The sequence below is a fragment of the Puntigrus tetrazona genome, chromosome 5 (genome assembly GCF_018831695.1).
Source record: "Puntigrus tetrazona isolate hp1 chromosome 5, ASM1883169v1, whole genome shotgun sequence".
Classification (NCBI taxonomy): Eukaryota; Metazoa; Chordata; class Actinopteri; order Cypriniformes; family Cyprinidae; genus Puntigrus; species Puntigrus tetrazona.
The window spans coordinates 18,349,637-18,376,968 of NC_056703.1; the positions used below are offsets into that span (position 1 = coordinate 18,349,637).

Genomic DNA, 27,332 nt, shown 5'->3' on the forward strand with positions numbered 1-27,332 from the left:
GAGGAACACAGCTCTTGACAGCAAGGAGCCTGAGAAGAGGCTAGCAATGAGCTAGTACCATAGCTGAGATTACCTGATTCCACCCACAGCATCAGTGTTGAAGAACTTTGTTCCCAGACAGGGCCGAAAGGGCATTAGGATTGATTTGGTCTGAGGTAAATAAAAGAAAAAAAGTGTTGAGTGTTTGCACTGCAGTGCCTTCAGTGGAAGGACAGTAAATAATTCTTGCGAGAGAAGACAGATAACTCAAACCTGACTGAATATGTTGCAAAAGTAGCAAATGGAATGAGATACATGTATGCATATCAAAATTATATGAAATCAGCCTTGATGTAAACGAAATAAAAATTTGACACAATTTAATAGCGTATGCAAGGTGTCAAACTAAAAATTCAGGACTAGATATGTGAAGCAGTGCCATCATGCAATTTATATGGACAATACTGATTTTAATATTACTAATCAAGGTTTTATTAAAAGTATATACATAAAAAAATATGTTTTAGAAATCACATCAGGAAATGTTTTATCATTTTTGTCATATTTTGTCAAAATTTTGTTAAAATCTTTTTGTTTTGTTCTTAAATGCATGTAAAAGTTTATTGTTTGCATCTTTAACTATATATCTGTATATATAAAGGAAAATCTAGAGAAAAACAAGAGTAGAGACAATAATCTTGAAATGCAAATAATTAGTTTTTTTTGCAAATGCATGTAAAAGTTTATTCATTTCATTAGCAACAGTTGCGTCAATACCAAAAAGAAGAAGAACTTGAGATTCTAAAATGCATGTAAATGTTTATTGTTTACATTTTAAACTATTATGCCATAGAATGAAAAAAGAGTATAAGACAAAAACATAAATGGCATCACAGAATTTATTTATATCAAAATTTTAACACCTTGCAAAGAAGAGGACCTTTTAGAAGAGGAAAGAAGTTTACAATTTTGTAATACTAAAAAGCAATGCATATTCATTACAAAACATTCAAACCCAGGTGGGTCATGTAAATATGATTTACTTGATTTTTAAATTTTGATTTACATTTTGCCAATCATGCTCAAGTGGACTTCATAACCTGAATTGACCATTCAAGACAATTCCCTACTTTTCATTCAAAGTACTGCATTCCGATTTTTTAACAGAACATTTTATTACACCACTTGACTGAGAATGCCCATCAGTTCTGAAAGCACACTTTTTTCATTGTGTGTGTGTGTGTGTGTGTGTGTGTGTGTGTGTGTGCATGTTATGTGTTCCAGGCCCTTTAGAGACCACATAGAGGGTCCTGGCCAGAGCTCCACACACTCTCTCATCTTCTGCCCAGGCCTGAAACATCACAACGGCAGGCCCCGAGCTAGCAAAAACAGTCAGGGGTGAGTGTTTATAGGCTACATTTGTTAGGGTTCTCACTGTGGTGCTTAAATATGATATCCATATGTTCAACTAATACACAGAAACTGTTGCCTGGTAGGATGTTGTTGTAAACATGGAGTAAGGGCACTGTGATTGGCCGAGGCGAAGCGCATATAACCTGCACAGCCAGACAGTCGGTCATTACCAATCTATTCTGAGCTGTGAGTGGGGGATGTAAGTATTCAAGACTTATGGCTTTGTTCAAGTGGAGCACGAGCTTTCTCCTGGGGTTAATGCCCGCTGTGAATGTGGCTGTCAGAATCGAGCTTCTCCCTGGTTTACGCTCGTGAGGCAAAGTCAGGGGTTATTTGCTGCTATTTTTACAAGAAACGGGTTGATTTGTCTTAGGCCATTACCGTCTATTATGGCCGGGAGTCTCCGGGAAGGAGGTGGGAAGCAGCAAACGCTGGCATTCTGCCTAAAGAGAAATCAATGAAACAAATTAATCCTTCGCAGGCCGCACTGACACAGTAATCCATCATTCAGGGGTGCTTTTACACACCGAATCAGGGAGCCAGGGCTGAGGGAGAGAGCCCCAAGGGATCGCTCGCTCGCACACACAGACACGCACATACACACGAGGCAAGACATGAACAGTCTGGTGGCACCCGCCACACAGCTGCATTCCCGCAGCCCGTCGTCTAAAGCGAAAGAGATGAAAGACGCAGCATTTATAATGGTCATTGCATGGGACGTGTTCCAAGGTCGCACCATAGCCGACTGTCTGTGGTGTTTACTGTTTCTTGATTATCAGCGACACCACCTAAAAGCCTGTAAAGACGTTGCTGACAGACATGGTACGTGAAGGAGAGCTGAAAAGTCGAGAAAGAATATGACGGAGGGAGAGTGAGCTTGGGCTTTGAGATTTCTTTTCCACCCACCGCATCATGTGGTGTCGCATTGTTCAGAAAGCTACACATTCGCTCACATTGTTCGAGTGATTAGGCACTGGGATTTCCTTGGCCTCTCCTCCAGTTCACCGAAGCAGGGCAAGCGTCATTACCAACAAAAATAAGGGAAATGATTGGGAGGGTGCACAATTATAACCACATATAAAAATTAACGCTATATATAACTTTACCTTCCAGCCCCCAGTCTGTAAAACAAACCAAAAAAAGTGATGTGCAAATGTGGCAAAGTGGAGTAACCGACCAATCGGAGAACAACCTCTCTGCACATGATAGGATCATGTGATCTGCTCTGGGAAACAACTCTGTCCTTTGAGAGCTGTACACAATAATACTCCAGATAAAGCATATGATTTCAGACAAAGGGAACCACAGGAAATAAGAAACAAAAGAAAAAATGTTAATATGCACTTATTCCAAAATACTTTATTTAGAGGCATTCAGATATGTCAAATGTCAACACTGGTCAGAACATAAACATTCTACATTTTGTACATTAAAACATACATAGAGGAATACATTATACATTATATTACAGTATGGCATTTCTGGATTTATCAATTGCTGTGCACCTGTAAACGTAAGGTAGAACCAGCTCTACAAGGTAATGATGACCACTTACCTTTAAGCTTTTTTTCTGATATGACTGGCTATATGGGAGTATTTCATGAGAAGAGGAAGAAGGTCAAAACACTTAACATATAGCCAGTAAATGGCTATATATGGCTATATGGCTGTGGTGTACGGACACAGAAGGCATATATTTTATTCCCGTGTTAGTTGTAGGAAAATGTATTTTATAAAAAAAGAAATATCTCGTCACCCCCAGGAAAATCCACTCAAAGTATACAATTGTAAAATCATATTGTTGCACCAAAACTCTAATGTTTGTGATTTGCAGAGAATGCTCTGTCGCAAACCTCCATAATCATTTCAAAACGGAAAACACATGGTTTAAAATCAAATAAATCCAGCAAATAAGTAACATATGTTGACTGGTGAGTAGTTTGTTTCATCAGTCAATTGATAATAGCTCAATAAACACATTGGCAGATAGGGTTCACCGCATATGTTGTAACTGACAACCCTGTCCATGTAATAGAAGATGAAATCTGACACTTTCATGGCTGTTTACATCACTGTGTTATCAGACATAGAATGGTATAATACAATAACACAAGATCATTCCTTTTATTGCATTTATGCCTCATAATAAACAAATGGATCTCACATATATGTAAAAAGAGCCTGGATGTTCATGAGCATTACAATACGATGACTAGATCTATTTATATGGGTTGCTTTGTTCATTGTCACACATTATCCTGTGATTAGCTATAGTGCGAAAAATGTTTGTCGTCACAGAACCAAAAATATGTGTTCCGTGTTGTAAAATAAAGGAACTGGATTTATTTAAACATTCAACATCATAAATAAAAAAAAAAAAACATTTTGTAATTTGACTAAATAATATATGGTCAGGTGAGGAATAAATTGAAAGAAATCATTTGTATACTTTAGAAACTGACAAGCTAAAAATATAATGCTGTATATATATATATATATATATATATATATATATATATATATATATATATATATATATATATATAATAGCTCATATAATTAATCACGTATACTAGTTTCCGTTTCATAAAATGAATCATTTGAAAAAATGCAACTCAAAAGATGTGTAAGGTTGAATTATCCCTCACTCTCACATCTCTATCTTCCTTTTATCTCTATATTTCTGTTCTGTTTTGCAGTCCTTCCTTTCCGTCTTGTCTTTTGCTTGTATGATGTGCCTAATTTTGTGCTCAGAGGTCAGGGAGTTTACTGCTGACTGGAATTTAAGATCTGCAGGATGTTCGATTCACTGAAGGAAAACATACACAGCTTTCCATGCAGGAAGTCCCTCACTAACTGCTGTCCTATCCGTGGGGTGGAGAGGCACATTTGGAGTGCCACAGCTGTCTGTAATCGGTCCTCTTTCGCTTTTGAAAACATGCTGTTTCGCAGATTTTAAATAAAAGCTCTGCCTATATTTATCAAAAACTGATGTTTTAAGAGGTGAAGAGGAATGTGTGTTTAGGAATGACGGCTGCATTCTTCTCCTTTGCAGACAGATAGAACTGATAGAGGGACGCTCGACGTACAGTACAAGAGGGTGACGTGTAAACAGAGATGCGTGTGCTATTTTTACGTTTAATGGGCGTGGGTGTGTGTATCAATAAGGATAATCAAACCATGTGTTTTTCCACCAAAAGCCTGCAGATATCTCACTGCTGCCCGTCTTTGAGTACCTGTAAAGGAAAGCCAAAAAGATTACGCTTATTGAGAGTGTGCAATCGTCTCATGTAGCTAAAAATTCGCAGAGTATTGTCTTCAAAGAGAAGCGGTTCGTTTCTGAGGTTGTGTGTCTATTGCCTTCCTGGAGGGAAATGTAGATGCACAGACAAGGGCTGAATTCCTCAGTGCAACTACAACTGTCTATTACTTAGCCCGCCAACAAAAACATTCTGATAAGGACTGAAAACGAGTGACAAAACAGAGGCAAAATTAAATACAGCAATAAACGGTGGACAACCTGCCTTATCTTCTCTCTTTCGTTGCCTTTGGCGTAGTATAGTAGTTCAGACGTATTTGGTCTCTAGTTTCTTTGTCAAAAACAAGATGGTCGAAATGATGAGGAAAGTTTTTGCTTAGTAAAGGTGCAGCCGAAGAGGGCAAATCATGAGTGGCGCTCTTGTTCAGATTCCTGGTTAAGGTTTTGTTGTTTAAATCCATAGCGGAAGATCTGTGACAATGTTGAGCATATGACCGAGGGCTACTGGGAGTGAGACTAAACAGATACCGCTATGATATGCATTGTTTACATAGATACACTACACCGCACCCTGCACAATTAGCTCTGTAGTTCGTTCTTAGCTAGGAATCCCGAATCAAACGTAATACATCTCCAGCAAACCTGATGACTGAAGGTAGAAAAGTGTAAGTGACTTCTGATGCTTTATTATTTCATGCAGATGATGTGATAAGGAAGCTATATGCGCTGTTGTGACGGTATATTGATTTACAAACAGATTTGCATACTGTACCTGCACACGTAAACGTTTAAAGCGGTTTACGAAGCATATTAAAATAATAATGAAACGGCGCACAAGGTGATGCACGGTATTATGAAACAAAATAAAAAATGTCAAATGATTTTGCGATGTAAAATTTAGAAACCCGGCGGATGTTCTGTTGTAGACGATGCGCCAGATACCTGTAACAGTCCAGAACACTTTCTGTGTTCATCTACGTTTTCAAAAAAAAAAAAAAGTACAAGTTGTCATGTAAGTACTAGTACACTCTAACCACTAATATGTGTTTAATATGCATCTTTTAATGAGGTACAAAAGTGTACCTTTACCTATTTTATTAGCTATTTAAGCAATGTTTAACTTAAATGAAGACACACTGCATCATTCCCTCTGAAGGTCTTCTGATATATATACAGCCGTTCTGGACACTACAGTGAGTCATCAATTTCGCTGCCTGTTGGAGCGCTAGCCTCAAACAACCTGCTGTATTTGCCTTAAAGCCCTAATGTGACTAACTACTCAGCAAAGTGAAAATTACTCACAGCCCAATTTCAATTACCTTATGACTCATCATTGCTCCACAGAGCTGCTGCTTTCACTTTTTTTTTTTTTTTTTTTCTTTACCCGTTTTTCACTTTATGAGGAGAAGCAGAGTGGAAGTTATTTTCTGTACGTGGAAATTATTCTGTAAAATGTTGATACTCGAAGCTGCGCGTTTGAAGGTAGAGAGGAGGGAGATTGCATTTTTGCCATTTAAAGTTTACTTTAGAGAGAGAGATGTTTACTTATCTGTAGTTTGGAGATGTCTGAAGATACGGTTTTATAGGACGTGGGCACGTATAAAAACAATAAAGGGTCCTTGTTTAGTAAGCATGCATGAGTGAGTTATGTTTCTTAGGATCTCATCTCACGCCTTCTGTCACTATCACCTTTGACACCTTAAGAAATCTTTTTAAAGCTTTTGACTGACTGTGTGTGTGTGTGTGTGTGTGTGTGTGTGTGTGTGTGTGTGTGTGTGTCTTATATATCAATTGTCGTAGGTTAATATTAATCATATTTGTCCATATGTGGTAAAAACTGTTTAGTTTTAATGAAATGTATCTTGAAATGTATGTTGTAAAAGCCAGACGTTAGGTCTCTTTATCTGCACTCCTCTTGTACGTGTACATTATCACCCTTTTTAAAGCAATTAATCTCTTGTGTCTTCCAGCGTGGATGTGCCTAAGACAGACGAAATTCCAATTAAATTCCTGCTGCGGGTCGGTTTTAAACAGACCGTTGTGAACACGAGAGGTGACTCTCTACCACGCACAACAAAAGCTCTTTCCCTCAAATACAGTCGCTTATCTTTGCTCTTCTTTCCTAAGAATTCGACCGCTCGCGTTGAACTGTGTGCTTCACGGCTTTGCTCTTCTTCGGACGTTCGTTGTAAAAAAAAACAAAACAAACGCGATGGCGAAAAGTTCACGGAGATAAAAGTAAGACGGACATTTGGTTTCAGGGCAATCTCAATTATAAATGATATGGGTATGTGAGGTACTTCGGATGCGTTTTGATACGGGATGTGTTGAATTCCTACATAATTAGCCTAACTCCTTGTTTCCTAAAACAAATAGTGATGCTTAGTACTAACAAACTTTATACAATATTCCTGGATTAACATACTTATGAAATAAAGTTGTTGTTTTTTTCCCTCATGATACAGAATGCTATATCTTAAACCATATCTATAAAACGGTGTCCTAACTAAGGCGCACGTTATTTTATAACCCGGTCTATCGCGTTATTACAACTTCAGCGTATTGTTTACCGAAGCTGTCAGGTGTCAGGTATTGATGATATGTAAAAGAAATAGCCTTTCTAACAAGAAAATAGTGAAAATATTACTTAATATAGAAACCGTGCGTTATCTTGTGAAAGTGTTGGTGAAATTGTTCATTATTTCTGAATTTAACACAACAAAACGCGTGGCTTTGAAAAGACGGCGTCTCAGACGTATCGTGCTACTCCAGAAATGTTAATGAAAGCGTTTAAACGTTGTATAAATATTTGTATATCTGTTTATTAAAAAACAATATTGCAGGAGTACATGTTGACATCAATAGTCGATAATAAGAAGCTTATATAGCTTCTTTATCTCGCCATTAGATGTTGAGGCTATGTTTATCAAAGCAGGCCTGAGTAAAGTTAGCGTCCGTATGTAAATTCGGGCCTAACACGTGACGTGCGCACGCATTGAGCGGGTTATCCTTGCTTTTGGAGCAATTTTTACGTCCAGCCTTTTGTTCTCGGATGTATTGTAGCCGGCACGATGATTTTTAAATATGAAATCACACGTCGTTTATTAGAAATGGCCTATTGATCTAAATAAACTGAAAACGAAAAGAAAGTCCTAAAAAAAAGGCATATAGCTCTTCTTCATATACGAACACTTATTTTCCACTTAGACGATGCTTTGGGGAAAACGTGCCTTAGAGATTAAGTAGCACACTACTTACGTGCACCTGACGTTCTACTTCCGTTCCGTCCCTTCTGCTTATGCCTCGGGAAAGCCAGCCCTTGCGGATAGGCTATATTTCTTTGTTTTCCCATATGCTTGCTCAAACAAATGAAATAACACGGAGACCCCTACAGTTGTACTTTCATTAGAAATATTTGAAGTAAGTTATTTTAAGACGTAAATGAATCTTGTTTGGATTTCTGTCTGTGCAGGGCCCAGTGACTTGCCAGAGAATGGTTCCCGCTCCTTTAGCCTACGATGCGCGTGATATTGTTGTGGTTTTCATGCCTTTTGAGGTAATTTCAGAAGCGTAAGGTAGCCTAATTATTGTGGGCCTGGGCTTGTTTTAACTGCTAACGGATTTATGATCTTGGTCTCCGAGACCATCCAAGGCAATTAGCACATAAGCTCTAAATAGATGATGGTTTGTGAGCAATAAAGCTATTACCTCCAGCATAAACTGACAGTTAGCTACTCTACCTAAACTCCTACCACAAGCTAACTAGAAAGAAAATCCCCCATTGCAGAAAATTACAGTCCCTGCTATTTTGTAATTAATTCGCAATTTGACAATGCAATTCGTTTTGTGGGCCGCTCAAAAACCTATAAGCTCAAAAAAGAATATTTTTCCTACCTGCTTTCCTCGTGCCCAGTGACGGCCACCTTAATCAGGCGTTCAGCAGAGCCACCACTGGCAGCTGGACGATTCGCCCGTTTCTGTGTATTTGAAATAAAGAAAGGTTAAATAAAGTCTTTGATAGTCGATTTTTTTTTTCTTTAAAAATTTACTATAGTTGGTAGTGACGCAAAATGTTAAGTGGTTGGATATGTAGCTTTTTTTTTACCTTTTACGCAAAAAAAGAAGAAGAAAAAAAGTAAACTCTTATTAGCCTAAATCAAATGTGCCCAAAGCGGGAACGTGAGGCCTTTATTATAATAATAATAATAAACAACTTGGGGGAGGCGGGGGAGGGGGTGGCGTTGGAGTGATTTTGTGCAAAAAATTAATGAGTAGCTAGACTACGTCTTTTAAAAAAAAAAAAAAAGCCCGAGCAATAATATTAAGTGGCGTAGTTTAAGATATTTTCCACATCTCTCCCCACTACCCTTTCCATTAAGAGCGATTAGATGATGTCCATTGAAAGTTGCTGATCCATAGAGAAAATGGCAGTGGATAAAAGGCGATTTCAAGTGACCTTCTCGTCCCTTTCACACCAATCTGAGCCCCCAAATAGTTAGGGATCAAACTGAACAAAAGCCCCCTCCTCTTCTCTTTCAGCTCACTACTACTCAGAGTGACAAAACCCACCATCGCATTAGAGAGGCGCGCAACGTGTTTAAAACTGTGAGATTATTACAGACAGCAACATATATATAACCAGCTACAACAAAAAGTCCGTCTTAACGCTAAATTTGTTTTCTTCAGTAATAACGGGTATGTTTGAAACCGATACCATAAGCAAAGCGCCCCAAGCTGTTTATCACATTTAATGTTTCCGCAATTTTTAATTAAAACGTGTTGGGTTTATTTGCGAGGTATAGTGATCAGCAACTTTACTGGTTTTTAATGCATTACTGTGTTGATTGTTATTAGTATTTTTTTAAAAACTACTTTTTTGTTCAGTTTTACAAGTATATGTAATGAATGAATGCTTGTCACGTTTACTTTCTAGTTATATCTCTATACATTTAAACCTAACACGGGCCTGTAACAACTGTGTAATATAAGTGACGATTATATCAGTTTTCAAATTTATCCACTGCAGGCCTTTTATCAAACAACACTTCACTGTTCAGAGACGTCTTTATTGTAAGTTGTCCACTCACTGCATGCAAGCACTTCACCCTCACGAGAAGAAGCTTCATTGTAGGCTGCTACAAAACCTAACCGTTTAGTGTGGTCAGTGAAAACGCGTTTGCTTTCGCACGTATAAAAACTGCAAGTATGCCACGAACTAAACCATTTGCAAACGCTTTGTTTTCATTGGGACTTTGGTTAAATGTAATGTCAGAACGTGTCTGATAAAACAAGGAAAGGGAAATATTTTTCCCTGCTGTGTCCTTAGAGTTTATACCGTCTAACCCAAGCGTATTTACATTCGTGCTCACTTGGTAGGAGGTCCGCCATTCGTGGGATTTTATTGCTCGAGCAGCTCTTAGGGAGCATGCATTAGACTAAATGGTATATCTTGTTTATTGCTATTTTAAACGAGTTTGCACGGTCATTAGGGGGAAATAACACCATATTACAAATTGCACGAGGTGCTTTGAAACGATTAATTGTTATTATTAGCATTATCACTGTTGTTATTATTATTATTACTATTTTATTTTGTCACACATAGTAGCATTACAGCATAAAGAGGCATGTCGTGGACCATCATTGATTTCAAAGAGTTAACATAGCTTGGTGATCACAGTACCGTCTAATAAATTATTATTTTGTTTTGTTATTTTTGTGCCAGTTCTCACAACTTTTTGAACACTGTTTTGCACTTTAATTCATTTACTTTCTATCAAACGTTCATTGCAACTACTGAAAAATATTTTTTGATGAATAATTCACATTACCCATGGAATGAACTCACGAGGCCTAACAATAAAAAAAAACTAAATACGATCCTAAAAATGATAGTCAGTCATGTACATGGTGAAATGCACGTCTTTTGACCGAGCTACAGCTGCCTTTAATTGTGATAAACAAATGAAAGAAGAGAAGAGAAAGAGATCTGAACGTACTTTCATACTTCAGCAGATTTTCTCTTCTCAAAATTGTTTAAATGTTTGTAAAGACGCGTCAGCCCTACTTTATTCTGAACAGGTCTATCGTGTAATCGTTCTTTTAATCCGTTGACATTATCACTTAGACAAACAGACTGCTATCGATCTTTCCATTACGAGATCATACAAGACGAATTGCACAGGTGAAAAGGCGTTTCTTAAAGTCAAACGTTCAGTCACGTTCAGCATCACTATAACGTTACAATTGTCTTTTTTTTCTTTTTTTTTTTACGTGGACTAGTGCAAATGATCGATAGAAGTCTGTCCACCGATCTCCCGCGCTCTATATTCGCATTACTTTCAGCTGACAATCGCACGTCCTCAATTTGATAGGCTCGGTTTTTGAACATTTAGTCGCGTTTACGTGCATTGCGAGATTTTCACGCGAATCGCAACTCACCCTTGAACTGCAGAAAGTGATAAATGTACTTGCCTTTCAAATGTGGAGCAAACCGAGAAAGCGCGGATCCCGAGTGATACCCACCGGTCGCTGGGCGCTCGCACTTTGAATGTCCAAGTGTCCACTTTACCATTTCTTCAGAGCTGTTTTCATGCGTGCCTTGCGTTCCCATTCGCTGTCCCTCTCCCTCTCTCCCCTCTCGCTCTCTTCCCTATCTGTGGAATAAAACCTTGATGGTGCACTTACAGAAGTTTCCCTTTGTTCGTTTTAATCTTATTCGTTTCACCTTTGCGAAGAACAGAGGACGGCGGCGTGCGTTTCTGCGGCTCGGAGCGAGGAGGGACGGGAGGAAGCTCCGCGGACGAGTTCGGAACGGGCTGTTCGCAAACAGAGGGTTTCGTTGAACGCTCGCCCGTCGGTGTTTTTGCTTCCCCTTAACTTCCTTAACGCGCTTTTGAGGCGAAGCTGATACGTGAGAAAGTTCTAGCCAGGTGGAAAAGTTTGATAAAAGCTGCAAAGGGGTTTGTTTCCTACTTTTTGTTCGGTTGCGTAAAGCGAAAAGAGGACAAAACAGCTGATTGCAGCATCAAACGTGCAAAAAACAAACAAACACGTGGATGTTGTTAAATAAAATGAACAAACCCATAAAACTTCATAAAACTGTCATAATCAAAGTTAGTTTCGATCTTACAAATGCATCAGCGAATACACCAATAAAATAAAATTCAGAAAACATGAATCCCACCGCGCAATTAATCTCCGAGCTGCATTTGAAAACATGCTTAAAATGACAATAAATTACTCATTTTTATGTCGCTGTAATTGTCTACTGTACGCTAGATGGCAGCCCGATCCAGACATTATAAGCCTGCACAGCGCAGCCTTCGGCGTTCATGCACAAAAAGCCGGTTTCCCTGCGCATTATACCGAAAAACTTCCCTCGTTAATAAATCTGTTAAAACATACACTAGACGGTGGATTTTTCATACTTTACACTATCGCGACAGTCTGATTCCTCTTTTGAGCCCTGGCTGGCAGAGCGATCGGTTTCCTATCACAGAATAAAGCGTTCCGTTATACTCGTACGTTTCCAGCCAAACTAGCGGCGGTCATCGCGCGTCCCGATACTTTGTGTATATTTAATTGTTTTGTTGAAAACTGGGTATGTTAGTGACATCTGAGGACATGGTTTGTGCACTGACTCGCGATCTCGAGACGGTATTGTTCCGTCAAATGACGTAAAACGTTAATGGATCCTTCACAGTTCGGATCTAGACGCCGCGATGAATATTTTTGTAATTAAGACTACAGCTTCGAACAAAACACTTTCAACTTTGTGCTGCTCGCACCAGTCCTTCCGCCTCACGCGCATTTGTTTATATTTCACGTGCGCGTATAGTTCGCCCCTCGCTTTCATCCCGTTTTCCTCCGCTTCTTTCTGGGGTTTCTTCCTCTTTTTGTGACAATAGACGGTCCATTCTAATCGGGTTTCAAAGTAAATAGCAGCGCAGGGGCGAGCGCAATGTAAATTGTGCTTGTCAGAGCCCTCAGTCGTAGGTAGCGAGGAGCGAGGACTCTAACCAATGGAGTGAAGGAGGCTTGGCTAACCTTAGCCTCCCATTTTCTCTCTCCCCCCTCGATGCAGGGTTCTGACCAGTCAGTCGCCTTTGATTATCAGTTGCCAGCAGCCCCTCTCTTGGCTCCTTGACACGAGCACCATATAAGGCGCAGCGATCTCCATAGAAACGTGTCAGTTTCAATAGTAGTGTCAAAGTTCACTATATACAGACATTCGCGCAGATCTCCGTTTCGGAAACATTGCTCCGCTGGTACTCCCGTTAAAACGCATTCTTTTTTGGGTCTCCGCTTCTTACATATTCCATTAGTTGTTTTTTTTCTTTTTATCCTCGCTCTGTTCCTACTGGAGAGGTGAAACTACATAGGCACTCGGGCGACGCTGTTTTTTTTTTTCTTTTGCTGGACCAGATGAGCTTTATTCATGAACATAGATAGAGAAATCCGTTCTTCAGTGTTTCCTCCTCTCCAACCGCGAAGACGGAGAGAGGAGCAAGGAAGAGAAAAGAGGGGAATTTATTTCGCACGGCACTTTGGATCTCCGGTCCACCAGAAAGCTATTATTTTTGCTTCAACGTGAAGATTTTTTATTGCGGTATTTTTTAAGAAACCCGATTTTTTTTTTATTACGTCTGGGATCGCTTTCTCTCTACACGATTGGGTTCCCGAATGGCTGACTGCAATTTACCTTGGAACTGGCCTCCCGACAATTGCATATCCTGATCGGGTGCCTTTCTGTCGACTCCGGTATTTTGAATGTATTGATCGTTTTCTGCTTCTACTTTTTTTTCCCTATGAGATTGAGTGCTCCGATTTGAATTCGCGCTGCCGTTCGTCCAAGACTTCCCTTTTCCCTGCTCCGATATCCGAGCGACCAGTTCGCTTGAAAGCACTTTTCGGGCCCGAGATATGGCAATGGTAGTTAGCGTCTGGCGAGATCCGCAGGAAGACGTGGCCGGAGGACCTCCGAGCGGCCCCAATCCAGCAGCTCAGCCGGCGAGGGAGCAACAGCAGGCGGCGTCAGCGGCACCGCACACTCCGCAGACCCCCAGTCAGCCAGGACCCCCGTCCACACCGGGGACGGCTGGCGACAAGGGCAGCCAGAATTCTGGACAGAGTCAACAGCATATAGAATGTGTTGTTTGCGGGGACAAATCGAGCGGCAAGCACTATGGTCAATTCACCTGCGAAGGATGCAAAAGTTTCTTCAAGAGGAGTGTCCGAAGGAACTTAACGTATACATGTCGTGCCAACAGGAACTGTCCTATTGACCAGCACCATCGTAATCAGTGCCAATATTGTCGGCTGAAGAAGTGTTTAAAAGTGGGCATGCGGCGGGAAGGTGAATATATTTTTCTAAACACGACACGCTATCGCTACACACAAGCTTATTGTTCGGAGACGTGTTACGTAAAGCTCGCGCTATAGCCGTGCAAACGCGAAATTAATTTTGCCTTGATTGCTTGCTAAAGAGTGTCAGAGGGCGCGTGCGAGCAATGGTAGACCCGCGACCGTAGGCAGGATCGGCATGCGCCTCGCAAAAGTAATTTTGTTTGCACAGACAGGCGAGCATCGTATGTACCCGTTCGAAGTCAGCCAATTACACGAGATATTAAAGTCACCCGTGAAGGCTGTATGCGTGTAAAAGAGAGAAAGAGAGAGGTGAAGTGTCGTATGCGTGTGTGCGTGTGTAGCCTATGCGCGCGCTTGCGTGTTGGAAGACTGCACAAGACCGCCGAAAAGCCTACTACACTCACTAACCCCATATTGTGCAGCTAAAAGAAATAACATACTGTGGTTTTACCTCTGAAAGTAAGACTCCGTGGCTCTGTTTTAACGCCGTAGCCCAGAGTAAACGTTTAGAGGCCTGTCTGTCCCCACACAGCCTAAGCTGTGTGCGAACAATGGCCTTTGCAACTTACAGTCTACTCTTAATTACTGACCAGGACAAAACCGATATTTATACCACCTGTGTTGTTTTAAAATAAGAACTGGTTCAACGTAAAAACACGCTTACACACACGCCGCACATGCGTACACACGTTCAGCTCGAAATCAATAATAAAAACAGTCTTCGTGCTCGATTGTGAATGACATTTTTTTTCTCTGTTCCAGAGTTACCGTCCCGATCGTTAAATTAACTGTAAACTCGTCACTGCTTGAATCCACGCATATGCATATTACACGCATATGTCAAAATAGCGTAAGACCGTGGCGTTTGTAGCAAGAAAGAGGCCGGTGGCTTTGAACTAGTTCTGCTGAATAGTAGAGATTTAAGCCCCGGTCTTCGTCCGTCCTGTAATGTTTACTACGTGCACGTCCAAATAAATGCATACAAAATAAATAAAAATATGAGCGTGTGCGTGTGTGAAGACACAAAAAATGAGAGCGAGAGAGAAAGAGCTAGAGAGTATTTGTACGTAGTTGCTGAAGTCCATAAACAAAGGTAAACATGACCACCTAATAACCGATGAGAGCATGTGAAATGATTTTTCTTCGAGACGCAAGTTTCTTATTTAGCTGTGTTGTCGTAGATGTTAAACAGCAGTCTAGAGTAATCATGCACTCGAACTAAAGCTTCCACATAAATTATGTTTCTGGATGTACATTTCCTCTCCCTTTCTTTCTTTTTGTCAGCGGTTCAGCGAGGAAGAATGCCTCCAACCCAACCGAACCCGGGCCAGTACGCGCTAACGAACGGGGATCCCCTGAACGGTCATTGCTATCTCTCCGGATACATCTCGTTACTACTTCGGGCCGAGCCTTATCCTACTTCTCGCTATGGCAGCCAGTGCATGCAGCCCAATAATATTATGGGGATCGAGAACATCTGCGAGCTTGCAGCTCGCCTGCTCTTCAGTGCTGTGGAATGGGCGAGGAACATCCCTTTCTTTCCCGACCTGCAGATCACCGACCAGGTGTCCCTGCTCAGACTGACGTGGAGCGAGTTATTTGTGCTAAACGCGGCTCAGTGCTCCATGCCCCTGCATGTGGCCCCGCTGCTCGCCGCCGCCGGCCTGCACGCCTCGCCTATGTCGGCGGACCGCGTCGTGGCCTTCATGGATCACATTCGCATCTTCCAGGAGCAGGTCGAGAAGCTCAAAGCGCTGCACGTCGATTCTGCAGAATACAGCTGCATCAAGGCGATAGTGCTCTTCACATCAGGTGAGTGCGCGAGACGAGGCCTACTCAGACATAAGGGGGCAATGCAATACGGGGTGGATAAGCTTCGGCATCGACGCTGTATCTCTCCAGCTGACTTTGTACTGTAAAAATCTCTTTAGCGCGCAAGTTGTGGAGCGGCGATTCAAACGGGATCGATTCAGAGCCGTTCGCGAATATTAAAGATTTAGCGTAACGCGAAATGCTGCATATTACTGCGCTCCACGCGGATTGTATTACATCTGAAGTAGCCTGTATTTTGCGATGCTTGTAGAGGAAGCATACAACTCGATATGCGAGCTTCAACGTGCATTTCTCCTTAATTTTACGTGATGTTAAATATTCAGGTCGATATTACACTCAAGTGCACATCTCAGAATATCTTTCCTATATCTGCTCAATCTATTTGGTTCACTATTGTACGCGAGGCCACAGTGTACATACACACATATACGTCTGGGGCCCTCTCTGTTGAGAAAAGCTGACTACCGAGGCCTCTATTATTAATAATTGATTTTAAGTTCCGGTGATATTTTTAAAGTATATTTTCTATGAATGCGCAGATCCATCAGACCCGTGTCTGTCTATGAGGGGTTATTTTGTCAATAGGTAAAAAATGAGCTAAGCTATAACAATTTTAACAGAACATCGATCGACACCAAATTACCCTCACACTTCTATAGCATCATAACTGATGTGTATAATATTAGTATTTCTCTCGGAAACAGACGATAAAAAATATAACGCTTTTAATAAGGTTTAAGCGGACTGTTTATAAATAGTTTTACACTACGTATGTCTTTTATTTGATCATTGTTAATTCTGATTTGATCTTCTTAGACTATTATGTAAATTATATATATATATATATATATATATATATATATATATATATATATATATATATATATATATATATTATATTATTGATATTAACATTAAGTACTTTTTATGGCAATGTGTATTGTATACCTCTATGTTTTGACAAAATTAAGTAGCCAATACCAACTAGTAGACTACTAAAATACCATTACCCCTTCAAACGTCTCTGGAGTTTAGGGCAAAGCTTGCAAGCTACACACACACACACACACACACACACACACACACACACACATAAATATATATATATATATATATATATATATATATATATATATATATATATATATATATATATATATATATATATATATTATATATATACATACACACAAAACATCTGTGGAAAAAAACTAGCAAAACTTACTGGTCATGTTGTGTAGTGTAGCCATTTGTTTTTGTTTAGTTTTTTAGTTTTTTTTTTTTTTTTTTTGCCCTAAGGTGAAATTAAAAGAGGCGTTCAAGTTAAAGTAGGCCACGGTCGGTTGGCCACCTTCTGCATTGCCTTAACTTTCAGAAATTTCTGAAACCCATAAATAATATCCTGAAGATCTAATGTATACCACAGAAATGTAACATTGCATCTGTTTCTCAATGACGTCAGTCTCACGCGGCAGGCTACCATCCTTCGTTCTTAACAACGAACTGCTTACAAAAGCACTCAGATATTTAAAGGTAGCGAATCAGAACAACTTGATGAAAGGGGGTCCTAATCCGTAAGATCAGAGATGAGTTTCAATACCAGCCATATCTTTTGATCCGTTGCCAGTCTAAAATGCTGCGTAAAGTTTTGGACGTACGGTCTTTATGTTTGTAAGTGATGGATTAATAATTAATAAAGCGCCCACCGGTTTAGTCTCTTCTCGAGTACTTTATGCAGGAGTGTAGGCTGAATCGTTAAGTAAACTATCAAAAGCATTCTTACACACACGAAACGCATTACACTATTTTGCTGAATGCTCTCTGTTGTTGTTTTTTTTTGTTGTTGTTGTTGTTTTATTAGCAGTTCTTTCTGCACATGCTGGCTGCAGCGGAAAGTGGCCCATGAGGTCACATTACTGAGAGATTTTAGCGAGGACTTAGCACAGTTCAGAAGTTCAGAAGGTTATTGTATTTGACCGCGGTGTGTTCTAGTCCAGCGCAATTAAGATCAGCCTCCGAGGCATGCTCCACGCCGCGCCCTCGCACTTTAAGCACTTAAATCGGAGAAAACGTAAACTCTTATTTTGAATATCTCCGGGCGCAGCCGCCATATTAGAATACTGACAGAAGACGTCGCCTGCTGCTGGCCTGGCGTTTGGCTGAACCGATGCTGGCAGTTTCCAGTGGTGGAGCTAGCCTACGTGGACGTGTTTTGAAGCAAAGGCGTTAATTGACGCGCACTATTAAAGTAGAAGAGTTTCGCGTCTTTCTCTGAAATTTAGGCGACTTTGTCCTCAAGCGGGTCCACGGTAATAAACGTGATCGCTTCCAGCGGCCTTGCCTCTTCGTTCGGACTCACAGCAGAGACAACTGCTGGTACGGGGGACCGGGCGAGGGATGACTTGGTAGCATCTGGAGAGCAATTAGGTCATAATTTGGTTATTACCGTGCCCAATTCTCCGTCAGATACGAAGCCGGGGCATTTCCATATTTGACACAAGGCGCTCGCGCCTTCTCCATCCCCTTCGCTCGAGCTCGTCCCTGCTTACTCTTTGTTTAGCGTGATTTGTGAGCGCGCACGCGGCGTGTCCCCTACAACGCAGGGAGTACGTTCTGTTACTCTTGAGGGATTGCGCAGACGTATTGTTTATTTATATTGCAGGCAGCCTCATACGCTGCGTGATGCATGATGTCGGGCCCGTGTTTGTTCATCTCACTTTGTCAACAACACGTAACGCTGATGCTGAATGATAACCTGGGCCTCTTTTTCTGTGCTGTGTTTTGTCTACTCAGACGCTTGCGGCCTGTCAGACGCCGCACACATCGAGAGCCTGCAGGAGAAGTCTCAGTGCGCCCTGGAGGAGTACGTGAGGAGCCAGTACCCGAACCAGCCCAGTCGCTTTGGCAAGCTTTTACTGCGACTGCCTTCTCTCCGCACTGTCTCTTCGTCTGTAATTGAACAGCTGTTCTTCGTTCGCTTGGTAGGTAAAACTCCCATTGAAACCCTCATCAGGGATATGTTATTATCCGGGAGCAGCTTCAACTGGCCCTACATGTCCATTCAATGATCCGAATGAGCGAGTGAAACAAAAAGACTAAAGGACCAAAATTCTGCAAGCCCTTTCAAGAAGACTATATATATAGGACCTAATTTCTGACCACTTAGGAAGACACTCTTTTTTGTCTTCTGGGACCGAAATGGAATATGTAATGTACAAAGATTAAAGAACTGGACGTACTCCCGTGTAAATCCATCGCCGTCATCAAGAACACTCTCCATTTTGTAAAATACTAGTCTTTATTTTCATTTTGGGTTTTTTTTTTCTTTTCTTTTTTTGTAAAGAACAAAATACGTACAAATAAAATGAAGAACATCATATGCGCAGTAAACGAGCGAGACTTAGCGGGAAAGAAATTTCCAAGCAATTATAAGAAATGTCCTGTGTCTATGTATCTCTGTTTTGTATTTTTTCTGGTTCTAAACCAGTTTTTTCTGTGATTCTATACTAATGATTTTTGATATAACCTTTTGCTTCTTATAATGAGTGCGATATATGTTGTTGAAGATATGTTCTCCAAGAATTAAAAATTGAAGTGAGAATTTAAAAATAAAGAAAAACGTTAGACAAATAAGACACAGTCTAATCGCAATGACAATTTCACTGATGGTTGAACCTTCCCCCACTTGATGCTATGGACATGCAACTTCGGCAAATCTGACCTCATGGACATTTTAAAGGAGAGGACACCGGTGAAACTTTTTTTCTTGGTCGTATGTGTGTGCGAGTGTGTGTGTTGAGTCAATCATCAGTCAGAGATAAAAGACATGAAAAATCAAAAGCACTTTTAATATATCATTTTCAAATACATTTTGTTTGTTTCGTCTTGATATTTTCGCTATTTCTTTTTTTTTTTTTTTTTATTGGATGTTGCCTTTCATTTTTTTGCTCAATCCATGATATGCCTGTGCAGAAGGGTCGCGTGAAGTTGTGTGATGGTGACTATACTATTAAAAAGGAAATAGGCAACACTGTCTCGCTCTCAGCACATTCAATGTTCTCCATGCTATCGACGAGCTCTTCTAATGGCGGGTATTCGGGGTGTGTTTTTTTTACCTTATGCATGTTTCTGTTTTGCTCTGGAAAGGCCGATGAAAACGCATGAGTTTGTTTCATTTTTGGGGGGTTGACCTGCGTGTTGACACAAAATTTCATGCCCGTCGAGAACAGTTTCGAAACGCTGTAAAAACCCCTACGTGAGCGGAAAACCACAGACGTCACAAACGCAAGCATTTGATTGCTTTTTTTTTGGAGGCATATTCATTCTCTGCGCGTTTTGGTGAAGCACGTGCGCTTTAATATTATCCGGAGTCCTCGCGCCGTGCGCAGAATTAGATTTCTGTGACGTTGCTGCCGACTGGTTCGAAGATCTATGCCTGTTTCGGCGCATTAATGTTTAATATTTTTCCCAGGCTGAACTGAAAGGCTTGCTCATAGTCAAAGAGAAGACGTAGCCTGCGGAAACGCCGTCCCTCTAATAAGGCTTCTTCTTCTATCGCCACCGTTTTAAGAAACGAAGTGGAGGGGGAAAGAAAACAAATCCATCTAAACTCGCGGACCATTATTACTTTGAGGTGATCGCAAACGGATCTGTGTTAGGACAGATGTTTTCACTAGGAACGCAGCGGCAGTTATATGTGTGATCAATCTAAGATATGTATAATGCCGCATGTAAGCCGGTCGATAGGAGCACTAAATGTGATGTATTGTACCGAGATAGAGAGAAATTCACGCGCAGCCTCGTATGATTGGTTAGGACCACGAAAGGAAATCACTTGACGCTCAGACGTGCGCGATTGTCCTTCGTGTGCGCGTAAATACCGTTCACGTGTGATGTTTACGGCGGGAGGGAGGCGTGTTTTATAAGTGCTACGACAAGAACTTTCGCTGACCCCAATGTCACTCTTTTTTTTTTAACCGAGCGCTAAACTTTGCACTTAAGCAAGTTCGTTACAGGCTAAGTTGTTTCCCATAAAAAAAAGAGCGTGACATAATCGCAAAAATAAAGTGCGGTTTTAGCCGTGCCCTAATTATTCGTGATTCAGTGAACCTATAAGGTAACACCGGCATTGGCATTTTTTATGTAAATAATTTGCTCGCTTGTAAAAGCCCTTAAAAGCGATTAGTGGTCCGGCGAGTGAGATGGATTCAAAATGACTTACAAAAATCCACATAGATGAAATGACCTACTCGGGTTGTATTTTTTATTAGAAATATGTACAGTGGGGAAGATTCATGGTATAGGCTAGTGTTCATTACATGGGGTGGGGGGCAATTAGCTTGATGATTTAGTTAACGATCATGTGTTTTGTTTTTGCACCACGTAGTCTATATTAGCCCTTTATGGAGAGTTTCCATCAAAAAAAAAAAGTCTAATGCAGGCTAGACCCTATATTTTTGTGACTATGTCTAATTGCGCGTTCTTTGAATTAAATATGGTCGGGTTAGGCTATTAGGAGACAAAAATGCAAAGCACACGGGAATTCTGCTGATTTTATGGAGGACAAGTTGAGAGACTTTGTTGCTAGAAGCTAGGAATTTCCAAAAGACTAGCTAGGCTACTGATTGTGAGGCAAAGTGCTGTCGATTTTTAAATCAAAGTCAGCGGGCCTGAAATCACCTAAATATGACAACAAAGGCAAGCGTGCCCTTGTTTTCTTATATAATGCTTCGACTAAAGTGTTGACCATCGCATTGAGCTGAAACTTAAAACACTTTCATGTTCAGCAGTAATGAGATCAAAATCCCTGAAGATTTTTTCCCTCTATTTCACGGGAAATAGCAGAATAAGAGGAACGCGTTCTATTGAGATTTACATTTGTTGGACTTGAGGCTATATAAAGCAATAGTTGCTAAGGACCGAATTCGTGCCATGTGTTCCTAATTAACAAAGCAAAATTTATCCATAAAAGAGCACGAATCGCACGCAACAAGAAGAAGTCTATTCTAGTCTCGGTTTGAGATACACGTCAGCATACGTCGCGTGCAGCGCGATATTTGAATCTAGCCTTCGTTGCTTGTTTTCTGCGTCGATTTTAAACGCGCGTGATCTCGTAATTGTCAGTCGGTGGTTTCGGTCGATTTCTTCACTTAGATCTAAAGTGGGTTAGGAGGTTAGCGTGGCAGTTATACCTCGCGAAAACGACCACCAAATGACTCAGACGCATGCAGTTTTCCTACAGAAAATAAATAGTCACTGCGGGCTTGGAATGCAGCTGATGTTAGCTTAGTCGCGCTTGACTGAGGTACGACTGTTTATCTGACACGTTTAGGATATTGGGACGTAATTTATTGTTTTTTATGTTGTCTGTGTGGAGGGGAAGAACAGGGACCTAAAGTGACTAGGTGTTTGTGTTACATCGACCTGGGCCTTTGGTCATCACGCTTGGTATTTTCAATGTAAGCTAAATTTGTGTTGTTTCCATTTCATTTATTAACCGTAACGTGAATGGGACTGACTATCTATCTATCTATCTATCTATCTATCTATCTATCTATCTATCTATCTATCTATCTATCTATCTATCTATCTATCTATCTATCTGTCTGTCTGTCTATCTATCTGTCTAGCTATTTAACTATCTACTATCTATCTATCCATCTATCTATCTATGCACACGGTCATCCCTCCATTCATCAACATTCATTATAGTGATACATGAAAGATGATGTGGGGAGCGTCGGTGGTTTATTTTAATGTTTTAAAATCTTTGACATTTTTTCACTTTAATTACACAAATCGCCTGTTTACATTACGCCACTGAGGGCATATGCAGGCTACGACGATACATTTCTCAATGATCGCCGCATAATTCTACGTCCACAGAGCTCCCAGCAAGCTTAAGCCGTGGATCAAATCCAACACAACAGGATATAAAATATCCCCAGTTGTGAACGTAACATAAGGCGACGCCTGCGCTCGCATGTGTGTGCGTGCGTGCGTGCGTGCGTGACTTCGTTGAACCGTAGAGTTGCGTTGTACGAGTGTGTGTGTGTGTGTGTGTGTGTGTGTGTGTGGTCGGGCCTGGTGTGAGGTATAGGGAGGCGAGAAAGCACAGATCGCTGTGTAAGCGATCCCTTTGTGTTGATTTAGGTAGACGTTCGCTGTATATAACGTTCAAGGCTGATAATATCATTGCCTCGCCAGATAAATAAAGCTTTGGCCAAACCATCGGGTCAGCTATCGATCCCTTCTGCGTGCAGAGAGAAAGGGAATGAGACGACACAGGGACGGAGAAAGAGAGGGGGGTCTCTTATTAGCATTCCATACCCATGACCGACCACTGACGAGTAAAAGAGATATCCAGCTCAACGCCATACATCTCTCGCTTTGCATAATAAAGTTCATCAGGTTTGCTGTCAATGACAAAAATAGGAAAAGTAAAACCGCGTTTGTATTTTCACTACATTGTTATAATGCATGTAAATAACTTGTGAAAGCAATTCGAGTTTTCTGAGTGTAAGTAACAATAAAAAAAGTGCAATTTAGATGGGGGAGCGTCATACAATGTTGAAAATAGTTTTGTTTTGTTTGTTTTTCCCCAAGAGGCAGATGATCTCTCTTAAATTGTGGCATATAAGCAAATTTATAAGGCAATTATTTATAAGGATACGCATGTAAATACAACTATTTACAGCTTCTCAACACAGGGAGCTTTTCCACAAGGGAATAGTCGCAAGGAAATCCACAACAGAAAGCGCACTCAAATCTTGTCCAACAATGACAGCTTTTTATCATTTAGTCAGAGTTTTCTCCAAACGTTTTTTTTTTTTTTTTTTTTTTTTACTCCCACCCATCGTCCCGTCTTTATCTTTCTTTGTTGTTTTAAAATATGCACGTCTCTCCGGAATGCTAGTCACGGGTCCAAACTTTGCGTCCAACCTCCCACATGAAATGATCCCCCTTAAAGGGGGCTCAATATGTCTCAATCTGCACTTCAGTTCACTCAAAGCATTTGGGTACAGGGGACAGACTCCAGAAAAGCATAAATTAAAGGACAAGTCACCGAAGAGCGACTTTATCGACACGTCGCGGCGAAGAGTGGACTCGGCGACGGCAAGATTTTGAAGTATTGCGCAGATGTCCTCCAAAAAAAAGTAAGAAAATTCGTTTTCATTTCGTCCCCCTTAAACGCGCGCGCGTGTGCGCGTTGTTGGTGAGGGCTCCCGGGTGCGCGCGCCCGTGGAAGCGTGCGCGTGCGCGCGCGCTGTGGTAGAATAGCTCATGGAGATGGGGAGAGCGCGGAGGTGGAGGGAGAGAGAGAGGGAGAGAGAGAGCTCTGTGGGAAAGCAAGAGACTAGAGGATGTCTCGACGTGCGTGTATGTATGACTCCGACTGTCATTAACAACAAATCAATCAACACGTGGCATTTAAACTCGAGAGTGCCAGTTTTCCGTGTTTGTCCGCGCGCTGAAGAAATAAATCATTGCCGGAAAAGGGAGCTTTGGGGAACGGAAAGTTTGCTTTGAAAGGAAAACGTGAAAGGAGGTAACCGAGGCGAAGCGACGCAGACCGCGAAATATAAAACAGAATAGTTTCTGCCTTGTTTTAATTAGTGGAATGGTGCCAGGTGATAACGATATTAGTCAAGAAATTAAACTAAAACTTGGAGGCAACCCCGAATTTGTTCATTTTAGAAGCCGGTTATCAATAGTCCGCTATACGGTCCTCGATACTCTCCGTATAAATTAAAAGCCTGTCTGTTACCGAGATATATAAAAATACGCTTTTATTGCCAGACAGCGGACAGCTTTCCTCATTCAGATTTTCCTTCAAGAACAGTAAACATGCTGACGTCAGATTATCGTGAGATCTTCGAGACAAAGCGCGTGTAATTAGTGCATTTATTCAGTGATGCAAATATGTTTCCGCAGACACACACGAGCGCATTTTCTGATCCCCACCACGTGGGCAGTAAAGAAATGCCGTTGCTACATACCTGATAACGTCCTGGCTTTTCAGCAATATTTACTGCTCGTTTTTATAATACACAACAGATGGTTTGCGCCGGTGCGACCGCAGCCAGCGACACTCCCAATTTTACTCAGCAGCATTTTTGTTGCAGTTGCGCTTCACACTGGGACCAAATTAACAATGACCCACTTTTCATCTGCAGACAGCTTAATCTATATTCGATATGAAGATTTTTAAGATGCACACCATACAATATGTGCAATTACTTTGATCATGAACAAGTAGCCTACTGTCTATCTATCTATCCATCTATCTATCTATCTATCTACATGCGTGTCTATCCAAACATTTCATTTTTATAAACACAACATAAAACAAAATAAACAAGCATTTTAGGCACTGATTCATAGCAGGCGGCCTGACAGGCTTGGTGAATTATGTTGTGGTTAATATAGCCCTAATTTCGTTTTTATTTGCCTAATTTCTCAGCATGACTTCTATTTTCTTTCATAATAAATGACTGAAGCGTTTTGTCGAGGGATATTTTTCATCCCTGTTATATAGACCGGGTCTTGACAGAAGCATTATCTCTCTTGCTCTAGTGTTGGTCCCTGCCACGGCTCTCTGATCCCATGCCTTTCCCCCCTTTATACTGCCTGTCTTGCCTATAGTTGTCGCAATTTGTGCGTTTGATAAATACATACGCATTCCCCCACTTTCAAAGAGACGTGAAAGCGTTTCTGTAGTAGCTCGGCTGCCCAGATTTTCAATGTGAGAAAAGATGAATGACAGGGAAACAAAATGCTACAAAAGTAACGTGCACACAATAGAGTATTTTGAGTTTGTGTGTATTTGGATATCCGTGTTCATGCATAGCTTATGTATGTGTCGAGGTGGGGTGCTGCACGTCCGACGTTACATTAAAGCATAAGCTGCAGAACCGTCAAATATGAAGCAGAGCAAAACGGGAAGACCCTGTCCGTTAATCAGACACAATCACACACACACACACACACACACACACACACACACACACACACACACACACACACACACACATATATATATATATATATATATATATATATATATATATATATATATATATATATATATATATATATAATGCATACATATAGGAGACCAGTCAGACCCTCAGTCCATTAATTGATTAAATATATGTAGGTACTTGCAGGTTAGTTAAATGAAAACCATTTTAAGGCCTGATGCAAGTAAGTATCTTCATGCATAAGAAGCCACATCCCTCATCATCCTCAGCCAAAGCCACAAAGCCAGCTTTCTCGTGAGCTCAAACATGTTTGCGCGCGCTCACGTGTGTTTGCCTGTGTACGTCTACAGATGGGGGTCGGTCCGAGAATAAGGGACACTAGAAAGAGAGGAGGGATGGAAGGGTGGGTTCGACCATCCTTTCAAAATCACCCGGCTCTAGGCTGCTTTTAAAAACAAACCTGGAATCTGTGGTATTCGTCTGAATGAGAAACGTGCGGTGTTCCTCGTATCAGAGACGAAAACGTGTTTGCATTTCCCATGATCTCCATTTATGCATAGTCAGAATGCAGGAAGGTCCGATTCGTTACTAAACGCGTTCCCAAATATCCCATCATCTGTAGAGCTATCTCGGCGCGGTATTTATCCCTGAAATTCAAGCCCCCTGCCCCCCACGTCCAAATTCATTTGCATTCGTTGATGATATCAATAAAGAATAGCAGGGATCCTATTTAGTTGTGGCAGGACTGGGGGAAGGTGGCTTATTCGGTCAGAACTGGACAGAGTGGACGAAGACCCCGGGGTCAGCTGACCATTCAGCGCAAGGTGGCGGGAGGCGGAGGGGTCTGGAGAGGCTTATTTGAGAGCAGGCGTGTTTGTAGCCAGGCAATGAAAAGGAGTCAACCACAAAGCTCGTCATACTTCAAATACACCCCATCACGTCTTCAGTTTTACCTCTTAGCGGCGAAATCTGAGGAAGGGAAGCTGTGCTTCTTTAAGAGGGCAGTTCTTCCGAGTTTTGCTCTGGTTTTAACTACCGTGAACGCGAACGGGGAGTTGACATCATTATAGCTACCAAAACGCAAAACATTTAAGAGTGAGATCTTACAGGTCTTTAAAGACATTAGTGCGTTGCTGCAGAGAAACGACGCCGTCTGCGCATTTCATTTAATGCATTGTCTCATTTGTGTGCCTCTGATCACACCGTTTTTTGTAAATGAAAAATCTGTGTTGAAACATAAAAACGAAACAAATAGCCTAGCAAATGGGAAGATAGACCGTGCGTGGTTAAGTGTGGAAATGTACGAGGCCTGTAGTCAAACGGCTCATTGGAGGAGCTACGGCCAATCCGCATATGGACCGTTTTAATCATTACAAGCTGGAGCAGGAGGTCCATGTCTTTAAGTCATTATATATATATATATATATATATATATATATATATATATATATATATATATATATATATATATATATATATATATATATATATATATA

General features: G+C 41.0%; 1 protein-coding gene and 1 long non-coding RNA gene across 3 annotated transcripts; one reads left to right on the top strand and one right to left on the bottom strand.

Moving 5' to 3' along the window:
- Positions 1-788: 788 nt before the first annotated feature.
- Positions 789-8,626, bottom strand: LOC122345727. The gene is made up of 3 exons (XR_006251027.1): positions 8,546-8,626; positions 1,920-4,628; positions 789-1,835 (listed from the first exon to the last, which is right to left on the bottom strand). It is a non-coding gene; the product is annotated as an uncharacterized LOC122345727 (long non-coding RNA).
- A 3,610-nt stretch (positions 8,627-12,236) lies between these two features.
- Positions 12,237-19,886, top strand: nr2f1a (nuclear receptor subfamily 2, group F, member 1a). Of its 2 annotated transcripts, none has more exons than XM_043240149.1 (3): positions 12,237-14,009; positions 15,308-15,832; positions 18,647-19,886. In XM_043240149.1, the coding sequence occupies exons 1-3, from the start codon at positions 13,577-13,579 to the stop codon at positions 18,919-18,921; spliced, it is 1,233 nt and encodes a 410-aa protein (XP_043096084.1). In that variant the 5' UTR covers positions 12,237-13,576; the 3' UTR covers positions 18,922-19,886. The 2 variants fall into 2 exon arrangements, with proteins under 2 accessions (XP_043096084.1, XP_043096083.1); XM_043240148.1 differs by having other exon boundaries at positions 12,257-14,009; positions 15,305-15,832.
- Positions 19,887-27,332: the final 7,446 nt, after the last annotated feature.